Source organism: Lemur catta, chromosome 24 (genome assembly GCF_020740605.2).
Source record: "Lemur catta isolate mLemCat1 chromosome 24, mLemCat1.pri, whole genome shotgun sequence".
In the NCBI taxonomy this organism is placed as follows: domain Eukaryota; kingdom Metazoa; phylum Chordata; class Mammalia; order Primates; family Lemuridae; genus Lemur; species Lemur catta.
The window spans coordinates 4,198,387-4,216,289 of NC_059151.1; the positions used below are offsets into that span (position 1 = coordinate 4,198,387).

Below are 17,903 nucleotides of genomic sequence, written 5' to 3' on the forward strand. Positions count from 1 at the left end.
AGTCTATATCTTCTGCTACTAACTGCTACTGCATTTGATGCTAACTCTCAAAGAAATTAAAAGCTTTGAATACTAACTCTAAAATGGCTGTCACTCTGTGAACTTACTACCTAATAACACAAAGGACAGAATATTCAGATTATGATTTTATTACAAGTTCATCTCTTGCATATTTAATGTTTATATTAATACGAGAACTTTAATATCTGAAAAAATTGTTCCTGGATAGTTCATATAATGGGCAGCTGAATTTACTATCCATAGCCTAAATTCTTCTGAAGTTCTGAATCGGTGTTTCAATGTCAACAGCATTGAAAATCGCTCATTCCTAGAAATGGTATAAATTTAAACTCATATTCACCAGCAGTTTTAGAAAAAACCTAATGCCTTTTTTTCCACTGAAAAATCAACATTCCTCACAAGAGGGTTATGCCCTTATAAATAAGGCTTAGGTATTGTTTCAGTGTTTATGCTAGATTTGTAAATATAGCAAAGAAAATATGAAGCCTACTCAGAGGCTCAAGTTAAAAACTACGACTTGATATGTATTTTTGAAGGAAATGAAAATATTTTGTAAATTTGGGAATATAAAAAGCACCGAGTGGGAATTATGTAAAAGCCAGGTTCAAACTAGGTTCTGTCCAGGTTTTTCTCTGTCATATCTAGCTATTTATCCTGAAGCAAGTCCTTTAATCTTGAATCAATGACTGCATTAGACTAGATGATCTCTAAAGATCTCTCTCAACCCTTATGTTCTTTGTCAACACTATCATTAATATCTTTTTCTTAATGTTTCCAAAAAACGTATGTTTGTCTTCTAGTCATAATTCATTTTGACTCTAACAAGAAATCCTTTTTTGTTTGTTTGTTTTTCTTTGTTAAGGAACCTTCTTCCTCAATGAATACATGCAACAAACTGAATTTGAAAACTTTTTCTTCATCACCTCCTAAACCTGGAGATATCTTTGAGGTTGAACTGGCTAAAAATGATAACAGTTTGGGGATAAGTGTCACGGTACTGTTTGACAAGGTTTTCAAATGTCTTCTCTTCTTAATTTTCAGCAGCCGTTGTATACCACCTTACTGTTTGAGTTATTTTGCTCCAAAAGGGACACTTGTCAAATATTTCTAACATTGAAATTGAATCATAGGCTAAAACTTTTTAAAGAATTGATTGTGCTAGTCATTTTTTTCCTGTGGTTTAAAAGAAATTAGACAAATGCTGCCTTTTTTCCCCATACGTTTCATACTCGCTTGATCTGAATATAAGCTTGCAAAATATATATAAAATTAATGCATATGCTTTGTTTACATTTGACAGTTTCTGCATGAGCATAGATTAATGAGATGATACATCGTTAACCTACATCATGCATAATTAAAGACCATGTATATTTACATATATTTTCTCTCCATAATACATACTACCTTATAAACATGTTTAGTATCTTAAAATGAGAAGTTCCCAAGGAATATATGTATTTTTAAGGTAGTTAAAATATGAGCATAGACTATTTGATAAAATTATTTTAGAATTTTACTAATGAATATGCTATCCCCAAATTGTAACATTATCGTTTATCAGATTTAACGGTTATTAATAATTATAAAAAGCCATTTGGAAACATAGTAGAAACAATACTATAAATATATTGAGGTGAAAAAGAAAACCTAATTTTCTAGCACATTTTAAAATATTGTATTACTTTTCCTCTGGCACTTAATTTTTTTAGAATTTTATTGTGTTCTTATTGTAAAAGGAGACAAAAGCTGCCTGTCTCTAAGAGAGAGAAAATTGACTCATTAGATCTCATCTATACCATAAAAAAGCTTTCTCTACCAAAGGCTTTTTAAAATGAAAGAAAAACGTTTTTGTTGACACATGGGATTTGCTTTCAGATTAGCAAATATGCTCTAAAGAATATTATTTTATATACGTTTTCTGATAGTTACATTCTCACACTAATTTTGCATAGATAGATTTTGCTTTCTGCTTGCTCATAATGCATGATGTAGACTTACAAAGGAAGAGCAACTCTTTATATAGTCAAGATCTTGCATATTGTTATTTTCCGAATTGAATACAGAGTTTTGCTATTGCTTTGCCATTTGAAAAACTTAGCTACCAATATTCTTGGTTGAAATAATTGCACATGCTGATGCAATGCTACTGCTTTGGCTGATGAATTGAATTCTTACTAGGGCTCAGATTTGAAATAGAATGTATTTTTCATATATATTTTTTTTTCCTGTTTAGGGAGGTGTGAATACCAGTGTCAGACATGGTGGCATTTATGTGAAAGCTGTTATTCCCAAGGGAGCAGCAGAGTCTGATGGTAGAATTCACAAAGGTATAGTGTTTGCATGTATGTAGGAATTATATAGATGAATATCACAACAAATAGATAAGACATTACAAAGTTGATATTGACCTTCAAATTCACCCGATGACATACTCAGTTATAAAACTTCACATTAAGAAACTCCTTGATGCCATTTCAGAAGCCCCTCTTTCCAGCTTATTTTCTACTATCGAAAAATAACTAAACGGTGTTTTAATTCATGTTTTGCACGTGCTAGGAAGCAAATTGCCAGAGACTGGGGAAGGGTTAGTGCCATTGTAAAAACACTGACATCCACATTTCTAATCAGAACTAATTAGGATCCTTCAATCTCTCTACATTTGTAGGTCAGCTTATCTTTTCTCATGATTTAAATTGATTTTTATAAAGATACTGTTCTAAAATATACCTAAAATTAGCCATAGAAGTGAGAAAGAAATTAAGTAACATATTAAAGCAACTCTGGAACACAACTTTGTCCGGAATTTGTTTGAGACTCTCCTCAAACAAATTAGTATGAAATAAGACCACAAGGTGTTACAAGCATGTAGAATCTTTATTTTATGACTTGTGTTTTTTAAAATAACTGCCTAATTTACAGGTGATCGTGTTCTTGCTGTCAATGGAGTTAGTCTGGAGGGAGCTACCCATAAGCAAGCTGTGGAAACACTGAGAAATACAGGACAGGTAACAGATCATCATTCTCACCTTTTAAGGTACCTTAGAAGAACATAATAATGTGTGATTAATATCAATTCTCATTGAGATCTCTATATTTATTAGTTAATGAAAAAACCAAGCCTGATTTCATGTAACCATTCTAAGGGGTTTTTTTCCTTCCCAAATTGAGAAGCAAGTATTATAAGAAGAGGTTTTACTCAGGAAGCTGTCTTTCTATGTCCTATTTACCTCTTATATTACCAAAAAGATCTGACAGGGGGAAGGGTGGAGATTGCATCTTTTAAATTTTTTATAAACATCTAATTTCAAGTGGCTTTTACTCCTAGTCCTTCTTTAGCCCAAAGGCTAAATTCATTATGTTCAAATACATTTTGGGTCAGAGAGTTTACGGTATTACTTATAATGGTTTTTGTATTATAGTATAATGATGATTTTTTTTCTAATACCTAAATTTTCTACAGCGTATTTGTTATTGTCATAGATTTCTAACATGTTTTTGTAACAGATTTTTTTTCTTTCTAATCATCTGTCTTTCCATACAGAAAATAATGAACACTTGATTTTGAAACTTTTATTAATAATCTTCGTTTTTGTCTATTTTTCTCTTCCTCTACCTATATTTTGTTGGACCAGATAGTTACTTTAAATGATTTTATACCATCGACTATAGAAAGTCCTGAAAATTTATGTTTTCTTATCATTCTTCTAATTAATGAAGCGCTATTCCATTTATCCAGGTGGTCCATCTGTTGTTAGAAAAGGGACAGCCTCCAGCATCCAAAGAACATATCCCTGTGACACCACAGTGTACCCTTTCGGATCAGAAGGCCCAAGATCAAGCCCCAGAAAAAATGATGAAGAAAACAGCTCATGCTAAAGACTACAGCTTTGTCACTGAAGGTCGGGCCTTGAGAGACTATCATCTCACATTTAAATTACTCCTGGCTTATTTAAATTTGATTTTTAAGTGTTAGATTATAATTCATGCCCTACTTTCTTTAATTATTCTGGTCAAGTATAAATAATAATCTGATGCAACACCATACAGAAGTAAAAGACAGAAACATATTTGTAGCTCACAGAGTCTGAAAGACTTTGGATAACAAAGTCATGCATGGTGATGGTCATTTAATAATGCCTTAAATAGTTGTAAAATTCAAAAGGGAAAAATAAGTAGAAATAATTGCTGAGATGGCTTCAACCCTGTGTGAAACCTTGACTCTTAGATTTTTCTGTATTTCTGTTTAATTTTATGGACTAGTGAAGCTAACCCTAGGCAGAAATTCACCTAGTAGTTCCCAGATACTGGTCTTTGTTCTACCAACTATGCTAGCCTTTGAACATATCACTAATTGGTATTAAAATAAGAAAATTAAGGATAATATATTAGTAGTTTTTCATAAGGCTAAATGTGTTCATAATACTGCCTCATACTCTTTATTGTAGGATTCCATCTATATTCCTTTTAAGGAGTCTTTTATAAGTAATGGTGGTAGCATACAGTAATTGTTTTCTATTTTATTTTAAATCCATATTTGATTACACAAATGTTAGCAATTCTGAATCAGTCTCAAGAATAAGAAGAAAAGATAGCCCAGACTATATTTTTTCTGATTATGAAAATAAAATTAGCGTGCCTACTTCATCACACTGTTCTTTATTCTTTATTTCTTCCATCATTCTTTCTTTAAGTATGTTTTTAAATTCTTTTCTGGTTATTTGTCTTCTAATTTATTTTGCTGATGAGAATTTTATTGGAATGCCACTGCAATTTATCTGGATTAAATGATACCTCACCAAAATATCGTAATGTCAACTTACTTCCGCATACCCTCCTCGAACATTTATTTTGCTCCTTATCTCTCCCACTGTATAAATGAATTCCTCCCATCCTCTCCTTCCTTAGATTTTTCCGTTTTTTTCTCTGTTATTATACTGTCTTTTAAAACACATAGGACTGAAGCAAAATTCCATTTTTAAAACGCTGCTTTCAGAATTCTCCTTTCTGCTCAAACAGCTTAGTTCATGCAGTTAGTTGATTAAATTAAGGTTTCTTAGTGATAGGGAGATACTATAAAATAGCATTTGAATAGAGTATTAATATAAGGGTACAATGGGTACATACAGAGTTGTAAATATTGTGGTGAAATGGGCTTTTTAAAATGTCTGAAAGTTTATGTTTATATGTTCATATATAATCACAGCATGTTAAGAGTATTTAAATTTTTTTATATCTTTTTCCTCCAGAAAATACATTTGAGGTAAAATTGTTTAAAAATAGCTCAGGCCTAGGATTCAGTTTTTCTCGAGAAGATAATCTTATACCCGAGCAAATGAATGTCAGCATAGTAAGGGTTAAAAAGCTCTTTCCTGGACAGCCAGCAGCAGAAAGTGGAAAAATTGATGTGGGAGATGTTATCTTGAAAGTGAATGGAGCCTCTTTGAAAGGACTATCTCAGCAGGTGAGCCTGTAGAACGTAGAATGTAGCGTTTTTAATGATGAGATGGGACTGGCCTTTCTAGGTGGCTTTTTAATACTGTACCTTCATTTGTCATTCATCGTACCCCCCCAGGAAGTCATATCTGCTCTCAGGGGAACTGCCCCAGAAGTATCCTTGCTACTCTGCAGACCTCCACCTGGCGTGCTGCCGGAAATTGATACTGCTCTTCTGGTGAGACCTATGGAAACTAATTTATTTTTTTTTATAGAATATCAATGTAGTGATTAACTAATTCAGCTGTACTGGTTTCATCGTGGGTTGATCTCCTGGGGTTTATATGTAGCTGCTTCTTTAGGAGTATTATTTTGTGTGTGTCACTTAAGCTCTTTGAGTATGTTCCATAGTTATAAAGTAATTCAATTTACTTTCTCTTCTCTCCTTTCCAGTTCTAGGATTTCAAGAATTTGTTTTCTGAGCATAAATAGAAAAAGACATAAAGTAATGGTTACAAAAAACCTTTTTTCTATTTCTTCATTGAACCAAACAAGGAAAAGTTATTCTCCTTCTGAGCTAGTTTGGATAAAAATGAGTTATTTGAGATTTTTAGCCTTTTTTTAACACTACAAGTTACAGAGAAAGAGATATGTTTACCCATTTCCCTTTCTTATGACAAGAAAGAGCTACGGAATCTACGATCTATTTTGATGATAACTTACAAATTGCATACTGACAGGTCAGAATCTAAACATAGATGAATACTAATATAATTAAAGAAAGACTGCCGTTGGCCTTTCTACTTAAAATAGTCTTCCACTACCAGTGAATGGTAACTCCTGGATGTGAAAGGCAGGATTATCTGGACCAGAAGCTTTAACCCTTTTACTGGGGGAAGGGAAAGTATTAGGAGGACATTAATAAGAAAGTAACATTTCTGTAAGATGCATTATAAATAGCATTTTTAAAGACTACATTGATTAGGATCTCAATCATTGACAGCAAGAACCGAATGGAACTCTTTTGATGAGCATATGGATAGATATCGATTTCTAGAAAACAATTGGAAAATATTTAACAAGGCTTTTTAAAAACATCCTACATTCTGACAGTGTAGAATATTACAAGGAAATAGAAACTCAGGTGAAAATTTACAAAGAAGTTCTCCTAGATTTCTGTTAATAGTGAAAAGCTAGAAATAACTCTGTAAATAATAAAAGGAGAAGGCTGAAATAAAGATAGAGCCATCCATAGGACCGTTATCCAGGTATTAAAATTATTTCAAAGTATATTTAAGGCCTTCAGAAAATACTCATGATAGAAACCTAAATTTTGAAATAGGAGATAAAGTATAATGTGTATTACTCTAATTCTGATTTAAAGTATAAATTATACATATTAATAGTTAATAGTTTCATATATGAATACTTTCTCTAATGAGCATATGTTACTTTTATTATGAGAAAATCAATTGAATATTTTGGTAGAAAGCACTGTTGTTCAATAGGTTCATTTTTAATTAAATGTTTCTAAAATTAATATAAGTTGTCACACTCTGATCTTTTTATATGTGTTCATGACAGACCCCACTTCACTCTCCAGCACAAGTGCTTCCAAGCAACAGTAAAGACTCTTCTCAACCCTCGTGTGTGGAACAAGGCACTAGCTCAGATGAAAATGAAATGCCTGACAAAAGCAAGAAACGTTGCAGGTCCCCATCCAGAAGAAACAGTTACAGTGACAGCAGTGGGAGTGGAGAAGATGACTTACTGAAAGCTCCAGCAAAGATATCAAATATGACCTGGAGTTCAGCTTTGCATCACACTCTAAGCAACGTGGTGTCACAGGCACAGACTCAACAAGAAGCACCCAAGAGTCAAGAAGATACTATTTGTACCATGTTTTACCATCCTCAGAAAATTCCCAATAAACCAGAATTTGAAGACAGGTATCATCCATATTGTATGAAGCACTGAAAGCAACTGGCTGTTGTTAGTAACAGTAGCAGCAACATAAATTGCTCTAAGAATGTAATGTGTCTATGTGTGAACTTTAGTGTTAGGCTGGTGATGACTCTATTGAATGTCTAGCTGTTGTGACTGACAGTTTTAGTTACGAAACCAGTAAGCTCTCAAGCCAGTCAGCCTGAGCCTTGCTTCCCTCTTGAGCATGTTTACTAGTAATTGAGAAAGTTATTTATATTTCATGATCAATCACACTACTTAACCAGAAAGAGAAGAGACTTATTTAGGTAATGATGCAGTGGGAAAGTAGGGAGCAGAAATGTAAAGGTAAGAGGGGAAAAGAGGATACAGAGTTTGCAAAAGATAAACAAAAGATGTGCAAAAGACACAGAAGATGGGGAAAGAAGAAATGATTGAAAGCATAGATGCATACAAAGAGAAAGACCACATCTGCACTGCTAATAGTCATTCATGCATTTTACTGTTTGACTATGTCTGTGCATATGCAGGTCAAGTTTTATTTTTCTTTCTGTTCTTTCATCCAAAATAATCATAGGTGTAAGACTTTTATTCTTCTCTTGTTTCTTCTTTTGCTTATGTCGAAACACACATTAGGCTTCTGATAACATTAGCTTCATCCTTGAATTAACAACTAGGAATCAAAAGTATATTAATTTAACCTATCTTACTGACTTTATGCAGCCTAAAGAGCTTCTTCAAAATAGAACTAGACAGAGAATAAATTCTTGGTAATGTTAGCATATAGTGGATATGAAATAAATTCATAGTCCAGAGTCAGACAAAAAGTAGCTAGTATCCCAGTCAAATTCAGGCGTGAATATTTCCTAAGCATTTTCTGTTTTGGGCACAAACTTACAGCATTGACATTGAAATGTATTTGAAAGTAGTCTTACTTCTTTGTCTCCGTAGTAATCCTCCTTCCCCTCCACCACCGGATGTGCCTCCTGGGCAGAGTTATCAACCCCAATCAGAATCTGCTTCCTCTAATTCGATGGATAAATATCATACGCATTACACGTCTGAACCAACTAGACAAGAAAACTTGACATCTCTGAAAAATGACTTGGAAAACCACCTTGAAGATTTTGAGCTGGTGAGTTATTTCATTTGTATTTTTTAAATTCCGTATATTCTCAAGGAAGATGTAGACACAGTTTCCCTTTAGTTAGAGAAAAAGCTATCTTTTAGAATTGCTCCATATCTGAGTCTATTAAGTGGATAACATATCTGGTATGTTTCTCTGTGGAGAAATTAGGGAAAAGGGGAGAAAGACCTGGGTATAAATCCTGACTCTACCACTGACTTGCTGCAGCTTGACAGACACCTGCAGACAAATCACTTAGGAGTCTTAGTTGCTTTGGCTATAAAATGGAGCTGGCAGCCTCACAAGACTATGGTGACATAGCGTATGTAAAGCACCTACTGTAGTATCTGCTACAGAGTAGATACTTAGTAAATAATATTTTGTCTGTTTTTCAAATTCCGATTACTTATTTAAATTTTAATCAACTTTGAACGTAATTTCTCTTCCACACTTTTTTGTGTGCCCAAATGGAATTTGCTTTGTAATAATAGCCCTAGAACTTCTAAACGTACAAATTAGATTTAGAAGCCAAATTTCCAAGTGTAATATCCTTTACATTGATTAAAAGTCAGCCTTTTTTAATACTACTTTTATTACCTAAGTAATAAATGTTTGTTGTAGAAAAATTATAAAGAAGATTAAAACCACTTACAATCTTACTACCCAAAACCATTAACATTTTGAAGTTAATCTTCCCAGCTATTTCACTTGCCTGTAATTTTGTGTTTGAGTGTGTGTGTGTATAGCATCTACATTTTCTGTTGCATTCTTAGCAAGACAGTGAAAATCATCTTTGAATAATTTTTCTTAGAAATTTGTCATCACTCATATAAGCAAGCTCTACATCTCAGTTTCAACTGAGTTTCAACTCAATTTCAAAATATTATTTACTAAGTACTCTGTAGCAGATACTACAGTAGATGCTTTACATATGCTATTTCACCATAGTCTTTCAAAAATATTTCATTTGTTTACACACTAAATGAATAAAGTTGTGAGATATAATCACCAAAAGACTTCATATTTTCACCAAAAAGAAAACTGTCTTTTGTGGCTCTTGGCATCTATCTCAGTTGTTTAGAAATATGTGAAGAATTTTCCTGACTCTTACCTCCAAAAAGATTCTTTGATCATCAAAGTATAACCACTATTGTATCTTTGTTTATCCTGAAAATATAAGAATGGAAGCCCAAGTAAGTTCTGTCTCTGCTGTATCTAGACAAGCACATAATGTTGTATTAAACCCAACTTTCCCATGGGGAGCAGAGGGGGGGACATTCTATCTAGAGTTGGACAGACCTGGCTTCTTCACTTGGGCAAGTTAAGTAACCTTTTAAGGTTTGCTTTTCTCTTCTGTTAATCAAGGAAAATAATAGTCATCTTTCTGTTTGTCTGTGGGGCAAAGTTGACAACCTAAAGGAATCACTGTTTTCTTCTCTTAGGAAGTAGAACTCCTCATTACCCTAATTAAATCAGAAAAAGGAAGCCTAGGTTTTACAGTCACCAAAGGCAATCAGAGCATTGGTTGTTACGTTCATGATGTCATACAGGATCCAGCCAAAGGTGATGGAAGACTAAAACCTGGGGACCGGCTCATAAAGGTGAAACATTTAAGAGGAATGGAAGATTTGTGCAAACATAGCCAAAGAGCAAGCCAGGGCAGGAAAAGGAAGAAAAAGGATGAATTAATATATTATAACACTGGATTTCTCTGTTTGGTTTATGCTTTCCTTTTCTGCCACTTAAAAGTAAAGGCCTTATATAGTTAACAGTTTGGGAAATGCTTAAAGTTTCCTTTTTAATTTTAAAGTTCCTTTCATCTCAGTTAAGGCATACAACAAGCTATCTCAGCTCTCAGGTACGGAAACTTTTCTTAAATTACTAAAATGATAAATTTCCTAGATTAGGAAAATAATGAGGCATTTATTAGGGATTTTACATGATTGTTTCATTATAATGGCTTGATTCTTTCACCTGTGATTTCCACAATAAGGGAGAATACCAATAAATTAGAAACTACTCTTTATTGTGAATTTCATACTTGCTAATACATATTATATAAAAAGTTAGGGAAATTATTGTATTTTCTTGGCAATTTAGCTTCTCTGTTGTAAAAATTATAATCCTAACTGTATAAATTATAATCCTTTCCTCATTTTTGTAGGTTAATGATACAGACGTTACAAATATGACTCACACAGATGCAGTGAATCTGCTCCGAGCAGCCCCCAAGACAGTCAGATTAGTCCTCGGGCGAGTTCTAGAATTACCCAGGATGCCAGTGTTGCCTCATTTGCTACCTGACATTACATTAACATGCAACAAAGAGGAGTTGGGTAATGAAAATTCAAGCTTTTTGCAGTATAGTTTTCTTGGCTAGATTAAAAGTAAGTACTCATATGACTGAGAAAACAAATATTTTGTATTCTTTCAAGGTTTTTCCTTATCCGGAGGTCATGACAGCCTTCATCAAGTGGTATATGTTAATGATATCAATCCAAGGTCAGCTGCAGCTATCGAGGGTAATCTCCAGCTGTTAGATGTCATCCATTATGTGAATGGAGTCAGCACACGAGGAATGACCTTAGAGGAAGCTAACAGAGCATTAGACATGTCACTTCCTTCAGTGGTGTTGAAAGCAACAAGGTACTCTGCATTTATTTGTGAGTTTTGTTTGTGTGTGTGTGTGTTTCAGGTTGTTGGTTATACTTATGTACTTGTAAAAGATATTGCTGAATTAGTAATTCATAGACTAAACTGGACCCTATAAATATATACAACTATTATATATCCATAGTAAGTAAAAAAAAAAAAACAGGCAGGGGGAGAAATCTCACCAGTCACTACTACTAAAGCAAGTATTGTGTGCCAATTGCCTTAGACCTAAATTAAGGTCAGTCCCCAAGTTGAGGCAAAGGAATAAGAATATATAGATCTCCTAGACTTACAATGGGGTTGCATACTGATAAACCCATCACAAGATGAAAATACTATAAGTAACAATGCATTTAAAATGCCTAATCAACTAAATACCATAGCTTACTGGCCTAACCTCCCTTAACGTGTTCAGAACACTTATATCATGCATCCTACAGCTGGGCAAAACCATCTAACACAAAGCCTATTTTGTAACAAAATGATGAATATCTCATGTAATTTATTGAATGCTGTACTGAAAATGAAACACAGAATCGTTGGATGCGTACTGAAAGTATGGTTCTACTGAACATGTATGAGCTTTGCACTGTCATGAAGTCCACCTGCCATAAGTCGGGGACTGTCAGTATTGATTGGCCTAAGCCAGCCATGGCCCATCCCCAGAGTTGGGGTGGGGTCAGTCCTACCCAAATCCCTGGTCTGCTACCCCGGAGGCATGGAACTGACACATCCGCTCTACCTCATAACAGTTTCCTCTTGCTGCTGTAAAAAATTACTACAAAGTTAGTGGCCAGAAACAATACAAGTTCATTATCTTAACAGTTCTGAAGGTCAAAAATACAAAATGGGTCTCACTGTGCTAAAATCAGGGTGTCGGCAGGGCTGCATTTCTTCTGCAGGTTCCAGGAGAAAAATCCGTTTCCTTGCCTTTCCCACCTTCCAGAGACTGCCAGTATTCCTTGGCTGATAGCCTCCTTCCATCTTCAAAGCCAACAACCGCAGTACCCTCTACGTCTGTGGCTACATCTCTTTCTCTGACCTTGAGTTTTCTGCCTCCCCTTCCACTTATTAGGCCTTTTATGATTACAGTGGGCCCACCCATATCAAAATCTTTAACTTGATGACATTTGCACAGTCTCTTCTGCCATATAAAGTAACATTCTCACAGGTTCTGAGGATTAGAACATAATCATCTTGGGGAGTGGGGGGAGTGCATTATTCTGCCTACCACAATGTATATGAATCCAGGCTGTCTAGATTACAGGCTTAAGTTATATAAAGGGGAAATTCACTTTTTTGTTTATGAATTATTTCTTTCAAAATATGAGACCTTGATATTAAGTCATTGATAATAAACTTATCTGTTCCTTCTGAATCTTTAAGTTAGACTGGGTACTTTTTTCCTTGAATGTAATCCCTGGCCTGATTTCTTCATGTTTCCAAAAATTGGGCTAACCTAGTTATTTACATAGGTCTAGCTGAATGTTAATTAGTGGGGGAGGAAAGTGTTTAAACAACTATGAAAATATTTTTGTGAAAATTAACATTTCTGCTAACCTTAGGTTAGCATGTATTCCAGCTGAATATTTTGCCTCAAAATTAGTAGAGCACTCTTCACCCCATCCCTGAAATCACTTTCTTTTATTTTTCTACTTTTAGCTATAATCACTAAAGATATATTCATAATAGTTACAATTACTTTCTCCTTCATTCTTCTTCCAGCTCTCTCTCCACAGTTATATATATCTGCCCTCTTTTATTAAAGTCCACAGGGTAGCAATAGTGGAGGGATGTATGTTTAGGGTAATTATCTGTATGTCAGGAACTGTTAAGGGTCTGGGATTTTACCCTACTTGCAAGTTAATAAACTAGCCTGTTACTGTTTCATGGATGCTAGCAGAGGACATAAAACTCCTGGATCAGAGATAAAAGATTTTATTACCAATGCGCAGCAAGCAGCATGAACATGGTGTTGGTGACAGTTCCACTTGTCCTCTAAGTCCCATAACGATGCCGTATGTAGGCCTAGAGGTTTCCTACACATGCAGTGGGTTGTATTGTAGAAGAGGACTGCTATACAGTACAACCCGCCACTTTATAGCAGCCTGTAAGAAAGCTTGTTTTTTGAGCGGGGGAGAGAAATTACCTCATTCCTCAAAGTTGTTTGTTTACAAACACAACCTTGATAAATATAAATAGCCCAGATAAAAGAGATTAGAGCCTTGTATTTTGGGGCTACCCAGGAAGAATGTATAGGGATGCTTAGTGCCCATGGCTTATTGCCTCTCCCAACACTGTACACCTTAGGCAACCTCCCTTTTCCCTCAGGTATCAGAAACAATAAGATGGCATTCCAATCCTCTATTTCCAAAGTGCTATTTTGGGAGCTGTTTTTTACTTTGGGTGGTATCATTCTTCTTATAATCCTTTGAATATAAATATTTCATCTTGATTTTCACTTTATAAGAAAAACATCAGGGGCTTTATATGTATAAAACTTAGTGATCTATGACTTCTAAGTTAAACTATCTTTGAACTATCAACTGGCAGTGAACTCAGTTATTTGGTCATGAATATTAGCAGTGTTTTAAATGGAAGGGGAAATAGCCTGATATGTTGAACTGAAGCCCAAAGAAAGATTATGCAAAGAAGTGATTCTTACTGTTTTGGGGGTCAAGAGTCTCTCCCTCCAGAAAATACATAGATGAAGACTCTTCTAAATTCTGTCTATAGCTTCAGAGAGTGGCTGGACCCCCTGAAGCCCATCCAGAATAAAACTTCTGAGGCTACCTAACAGATGGTTCAAAGGATATTTAAATAAATATCTTAAATAGTTTTCAATTGTCTTTTCTGTTTTTACAACACAGAGATGGTCATCCAGTGGTCCCCAGTTCCAAGAGGTCTGCCATTTCAACTCCAAAGTCAACCAAAGCCAATGGTAAGGATATAGTCGTTTTATGACACGAGTACAGGTGTCCCTAATCCAAAAATCTGAAATCCGAAATGCTCCAAAAATCTGAAACTTTTTGAGCTTTGACATGACACTCAAAGGAAATTCTCACTGGAACATTTCAGATTTCAGATTTTTGGATTTGGGATGCTGAACTGGTAAATATGATGCAAATATTCCAAAAACAAACCCAAAAAAATCTGAAATTCAAAACACTTCTGGTCCCAAGATTTCAGACAAGGGATACTCAACCTGGGGTTATAGAGAGGTAACTATTTTGTTTTCCAAATAGCAAATTTGGATACTGTCATTAAAATGTTTTCATTGCCCTTCCAGAATGTTTTACAGGATCTTTCTGTGTAAAAAATATATATATATACATTTATATATATTTTTACAGGAAAGCATCTCTAAAATTCAGTGTACAATAGAAAATAGTAGAACAGAGGGTACCATGGAATGTAGAGCCTGATAGGCCTGAGTTTATAAGTCCTGTGTGACCTTAGCAAGTTACTTGAGCCACATATAACCCTCTATTTCCCATAAGTAAAATACGAATATTATTAGTATCTACCTTGTAACGTTACAGCAAGGCATAAATATAGTAGTACGTGTGAAACACTTCCCATAATGCTTGTCAAACTGAGGCACAAAGAAGTTTCATAATTTGTCCAAGGTCACAGTTAATAAGAGTCAGAGTTTAAACCCAGGAATTCTGATTTCATACTCATTTATATTATCAGGCTCAATAAATACAGCTTTTATTGCTAGTGTTAATATAGTAAGAAGAAGGTTAGGCACAGGGGAATGTGGTTGAACGTACAGTATTCAAAATGTAAATTCAGTACTTCGTACATAACTGATCTTTTAGTTATCAGGCAGTAGTCTCTAAATACCAACGGTAGCTAAAAGAAACTGTCATAGGTGTTTATCTTCTAAAAGCTAAAGCACGGGGGTCCTTTTTGCTGCTCTGTATAGTTTTAGTTCACATTAGTGAACTAAATCAGAAGAGTATTTTTCTGGTGATCTCTAAGAAGAGTTTGTTTGTAACTTCTAGACTGAAAGAGCAGCTGTGCCCTGCTGCCGTTGTGAAGGCTGCCTGGTCATCTGTCTGTACGGGGTTCTCTGACTTGGACTCCCAGAGAACCAGTGTCTTTACAGGTTCTAAAACTCATACAGTATCCATGATCGGAACTCTCCTTCCATGGCAGGAATTTGAAATAGTGCAATCATTTTGGGAAACAGCTTGACAATTTGTTAAAAATTTAAATATATGCCTATCGTATGACCCAGTCACTCCACTCATTCTTGTTTACTGAGAGGAAAGTAAGCTACATACACAAAAACTTGGACAGAAATGTCTCTCGCAATTATCCTTGGAATAGCCAAAATTTGAAACAACTCAAATGTCCAAAAACTATTCAATGGATAAACCAGTTGCAATATATCTAAACAATGGAAAACTACTCAGCAATAAAAAGGAATAGTCTGTTGATACATGCAACAAAATACCTAAAATAACCTCAAAATAAATATGTTGAGTGAAATAAGCCAGACCAAAAAAAAAAAAAAGTTTATACTGCATGATTCCATTTATACACAGTTGCAGACAATGCAAACTATAGTGACAGAAAGCAGATCAGTGGTTGCCTGGGGGCAAAGAGGGTGGAAGGAAGCAGCTAGGGGAACAGGAAGGAGAGGTTGCAAATAAAAAGGGGGTGGGGGAGGGGGTGGGTGTATACCTACATGATGAGTGCGATGTGCACAGTCTGAGGAATGGACACGCTTAAAGTTCTGACTTGGGGGGATAGGCGGGACATGGGCAGTGTATGTGGCCTGAACTTTTGTACCCCCATGATGATAAGCTGAAATAAATAAATAAATAAATAAATAAATAAAACAAACTAGTATGTTTCGTACTGTTCCAATGTGATTTTTTGAACCAGTGGCTTATTATTGAAATACTCTTTTATTATTTTTCCTAGAAGTTTAATAATCTATTATATCTCTTACAAGTAATATTAAAAGGCATTCTTAGACTCTTTGTAATATCATCTGTAAAATTACAGAGATTTATCTATAATAATTCCACCTCAACCTTCATCTCTCTCAGCAGAATTATTTTTAGGTCATTCTCAAATAGAAGTCCTTGAATATACTTTCCTGTGTTTGTTTGTTTCTTTCTTTGGTTTCTTTTAAATTTTTCCAACCTCTACCATATCTTTCTAAATCTCTTGAAAATGTAATTTAATGAATCAAGAATTTTGGTTAAGTATGTGACTTTTTAACTGTAATAGAAACACAATCTACTCATTTTTAATATATATATTGAATTTTTGTACTGATAGCTAAGAGTTAAAATCACCATTTGGTTTAAAAACATTAAAAGTTCTTTTCCGTTATATCCATAACTTGTTTTCCTATGTTAAATTGGTAGTCTTTATGAAATGAGTTAAAAGGCTTGCTATCTTCCCTTAAATAGTCAAGTGAATATGGCTCAGTACCTGTGATGTCTCTCGCATTCAATTGGGATAATTTATATTCAGTGTCTCACACTTGAACCATTCAGTCCAAACTGAGCTTTTATGTGAACTATTTTCTTTTAAGAAATTGGCTATTTCCTTGGGGTAAACTCTTCTTTTAACATTTGATTTCTTTTACCTGGTTTTAAGTCACTTCATTCTATGACCTCTTTTAGTGTACTAATAAAAATAACAACATCCCCAGAAATGTGGGTTTTCTTTAATTATTTTGATGTCTCTATTGTGGTTTTTGCCTGGCTCATCCTCTTACTTCCTGTGTTGTCCTTTCAGGTCATCACAGTGCAGAACCTTGTGGCCAGCCTGCCCTCACTCCTAATAATTCATTCTCCAAGGTAAGGAAAGGCCTGCCTTCTTTCTTTCCTGTGACACCTCCTTATCTAAATAATCAGCTGATTCCACATTTAAATATTTGCCTTTTTTAGATACACATATTGATAATAAGGGTATATTTTAGTGAACTAGTAGGGCTTGCTAAGTAAATCACACAACATAGAACCCTCATTCAAGTAACCCCACATCATTTGGCACACACTCAAATACTCTTAAATAAGCTAACCACTTAAATAGATCCCTTTAGTGCTGGGATTTTTTAGTTAATGTGCACAACTTTTTTGGTTGTCTCTTAGACCACAGGAAGAGAAGAATATAAGAGTGAAATTGCTCCTTTGGGTTATTGTCAGCCAGTAGTGACCCTCAAATATCAAATCTGTGCAACTTGTGAGGAAGAACAAACTTGGCAAAAGAAATAGGTTTACTTGCTTGTGAAAGACTTAGAAAATGCTTTACCATGTACTAAAATGAGAGAGCTTAAGTCAGTTAAGATTAATGCAAAAAAAATCTTGGGGTGATTTAACAAAACTGGTTTGATGCGTAGTTAAATTGCACTTCATACTCCCTTTACGTCTGCTTGTATGTCCATTTGTTTGGCTAACATTGCTTTTGATGACTTTCTTCCTGGCACAGAATGTACATTTCTAAAATGATCACAGCTGGATCTTCGTTTCATGGAATCGTTTTATCCCACACGTACCCCATTCAGTCTATTCCGAACCTCATGACTGAAGGGCTTTCCATGTGAACTGCAGGGCTGAGGGATTGCTCTCTTAGTAATCTGAAAATCTTATCTCAACATGAGCTGGCCTTAATGTAGGAGGAGAAAAATAATGTAGTGAGCAGAAACCCAAAATTCTATGCCTCTTATTTCACTATGTTATCTCACACTTGC

At 34.8% G+C, this 17,903-nt stretch overlaps 1 protein-coding gene across 9 annotated transcripts in view; it reads left to right on the forward strand.

The window, feature by feature from the left end:
- PTPN13 (protein tyrosine phosphatase non-receptor type 13) overlaps positions 1-17,903 on the forward strand; it is a 143,185-nt gene that overhangs the window by 105,936 nt on the left and 19,346 nt on the right. For 5 of the 9 annotated variants that reach the window (XM_045536772.1, XM_045536776.1, XM_045536774.1 and 2 more), the window contains exons 25-37: positions 884-1,030; positions 2,258-2,351; positions 2,944-3,029; positions 3,761-3,923; positions 5,271-5,485; positions 5,597-5,695; positions 7,042-7,406; positions 8,353-8,536; positions 9,970-10,128; positions 10,692-10,863; positions 10,963-11,173; positions 14,053-14,123; positions 16,949-17,010. In XM_045536772.1, the coding sequence (XP_045392728.1) occupies positions 884-1,030; positions 2,258-2,351; positions 2,944-3,029; positions 3,761-3,923; positions 5,271-5,485; positions 5,597-5,695; positions 7,042-7,406; positions 8,353-8,536; positions 9,970-10,128; positions 10,692-10,863; positions 10,963-11,173; positions 14,053-14,123; positions 16,949-17,010 (2,028 nt within the window). The remainder of the gene's footprint in view (positions 1-883; positions 1,031-2,257; positions 2,352-2,943; positions 3,030-3,760; positions 3,924-5,270; positions 5,486-5,596; positions 5,696-7,041; positions 7,407-8,352; positions 8,537-9,969; positions 10,129-10,691; positions 10,864-10,962; positions 11,174-14,052; positions 14,124-16,948; positions 17,011-17,903) is intronic. The other 4 variants (XM_045536775.1, XM_045536778.1, XM_045536779.1 and 1 more) reach the window with 2 other exon arrangements.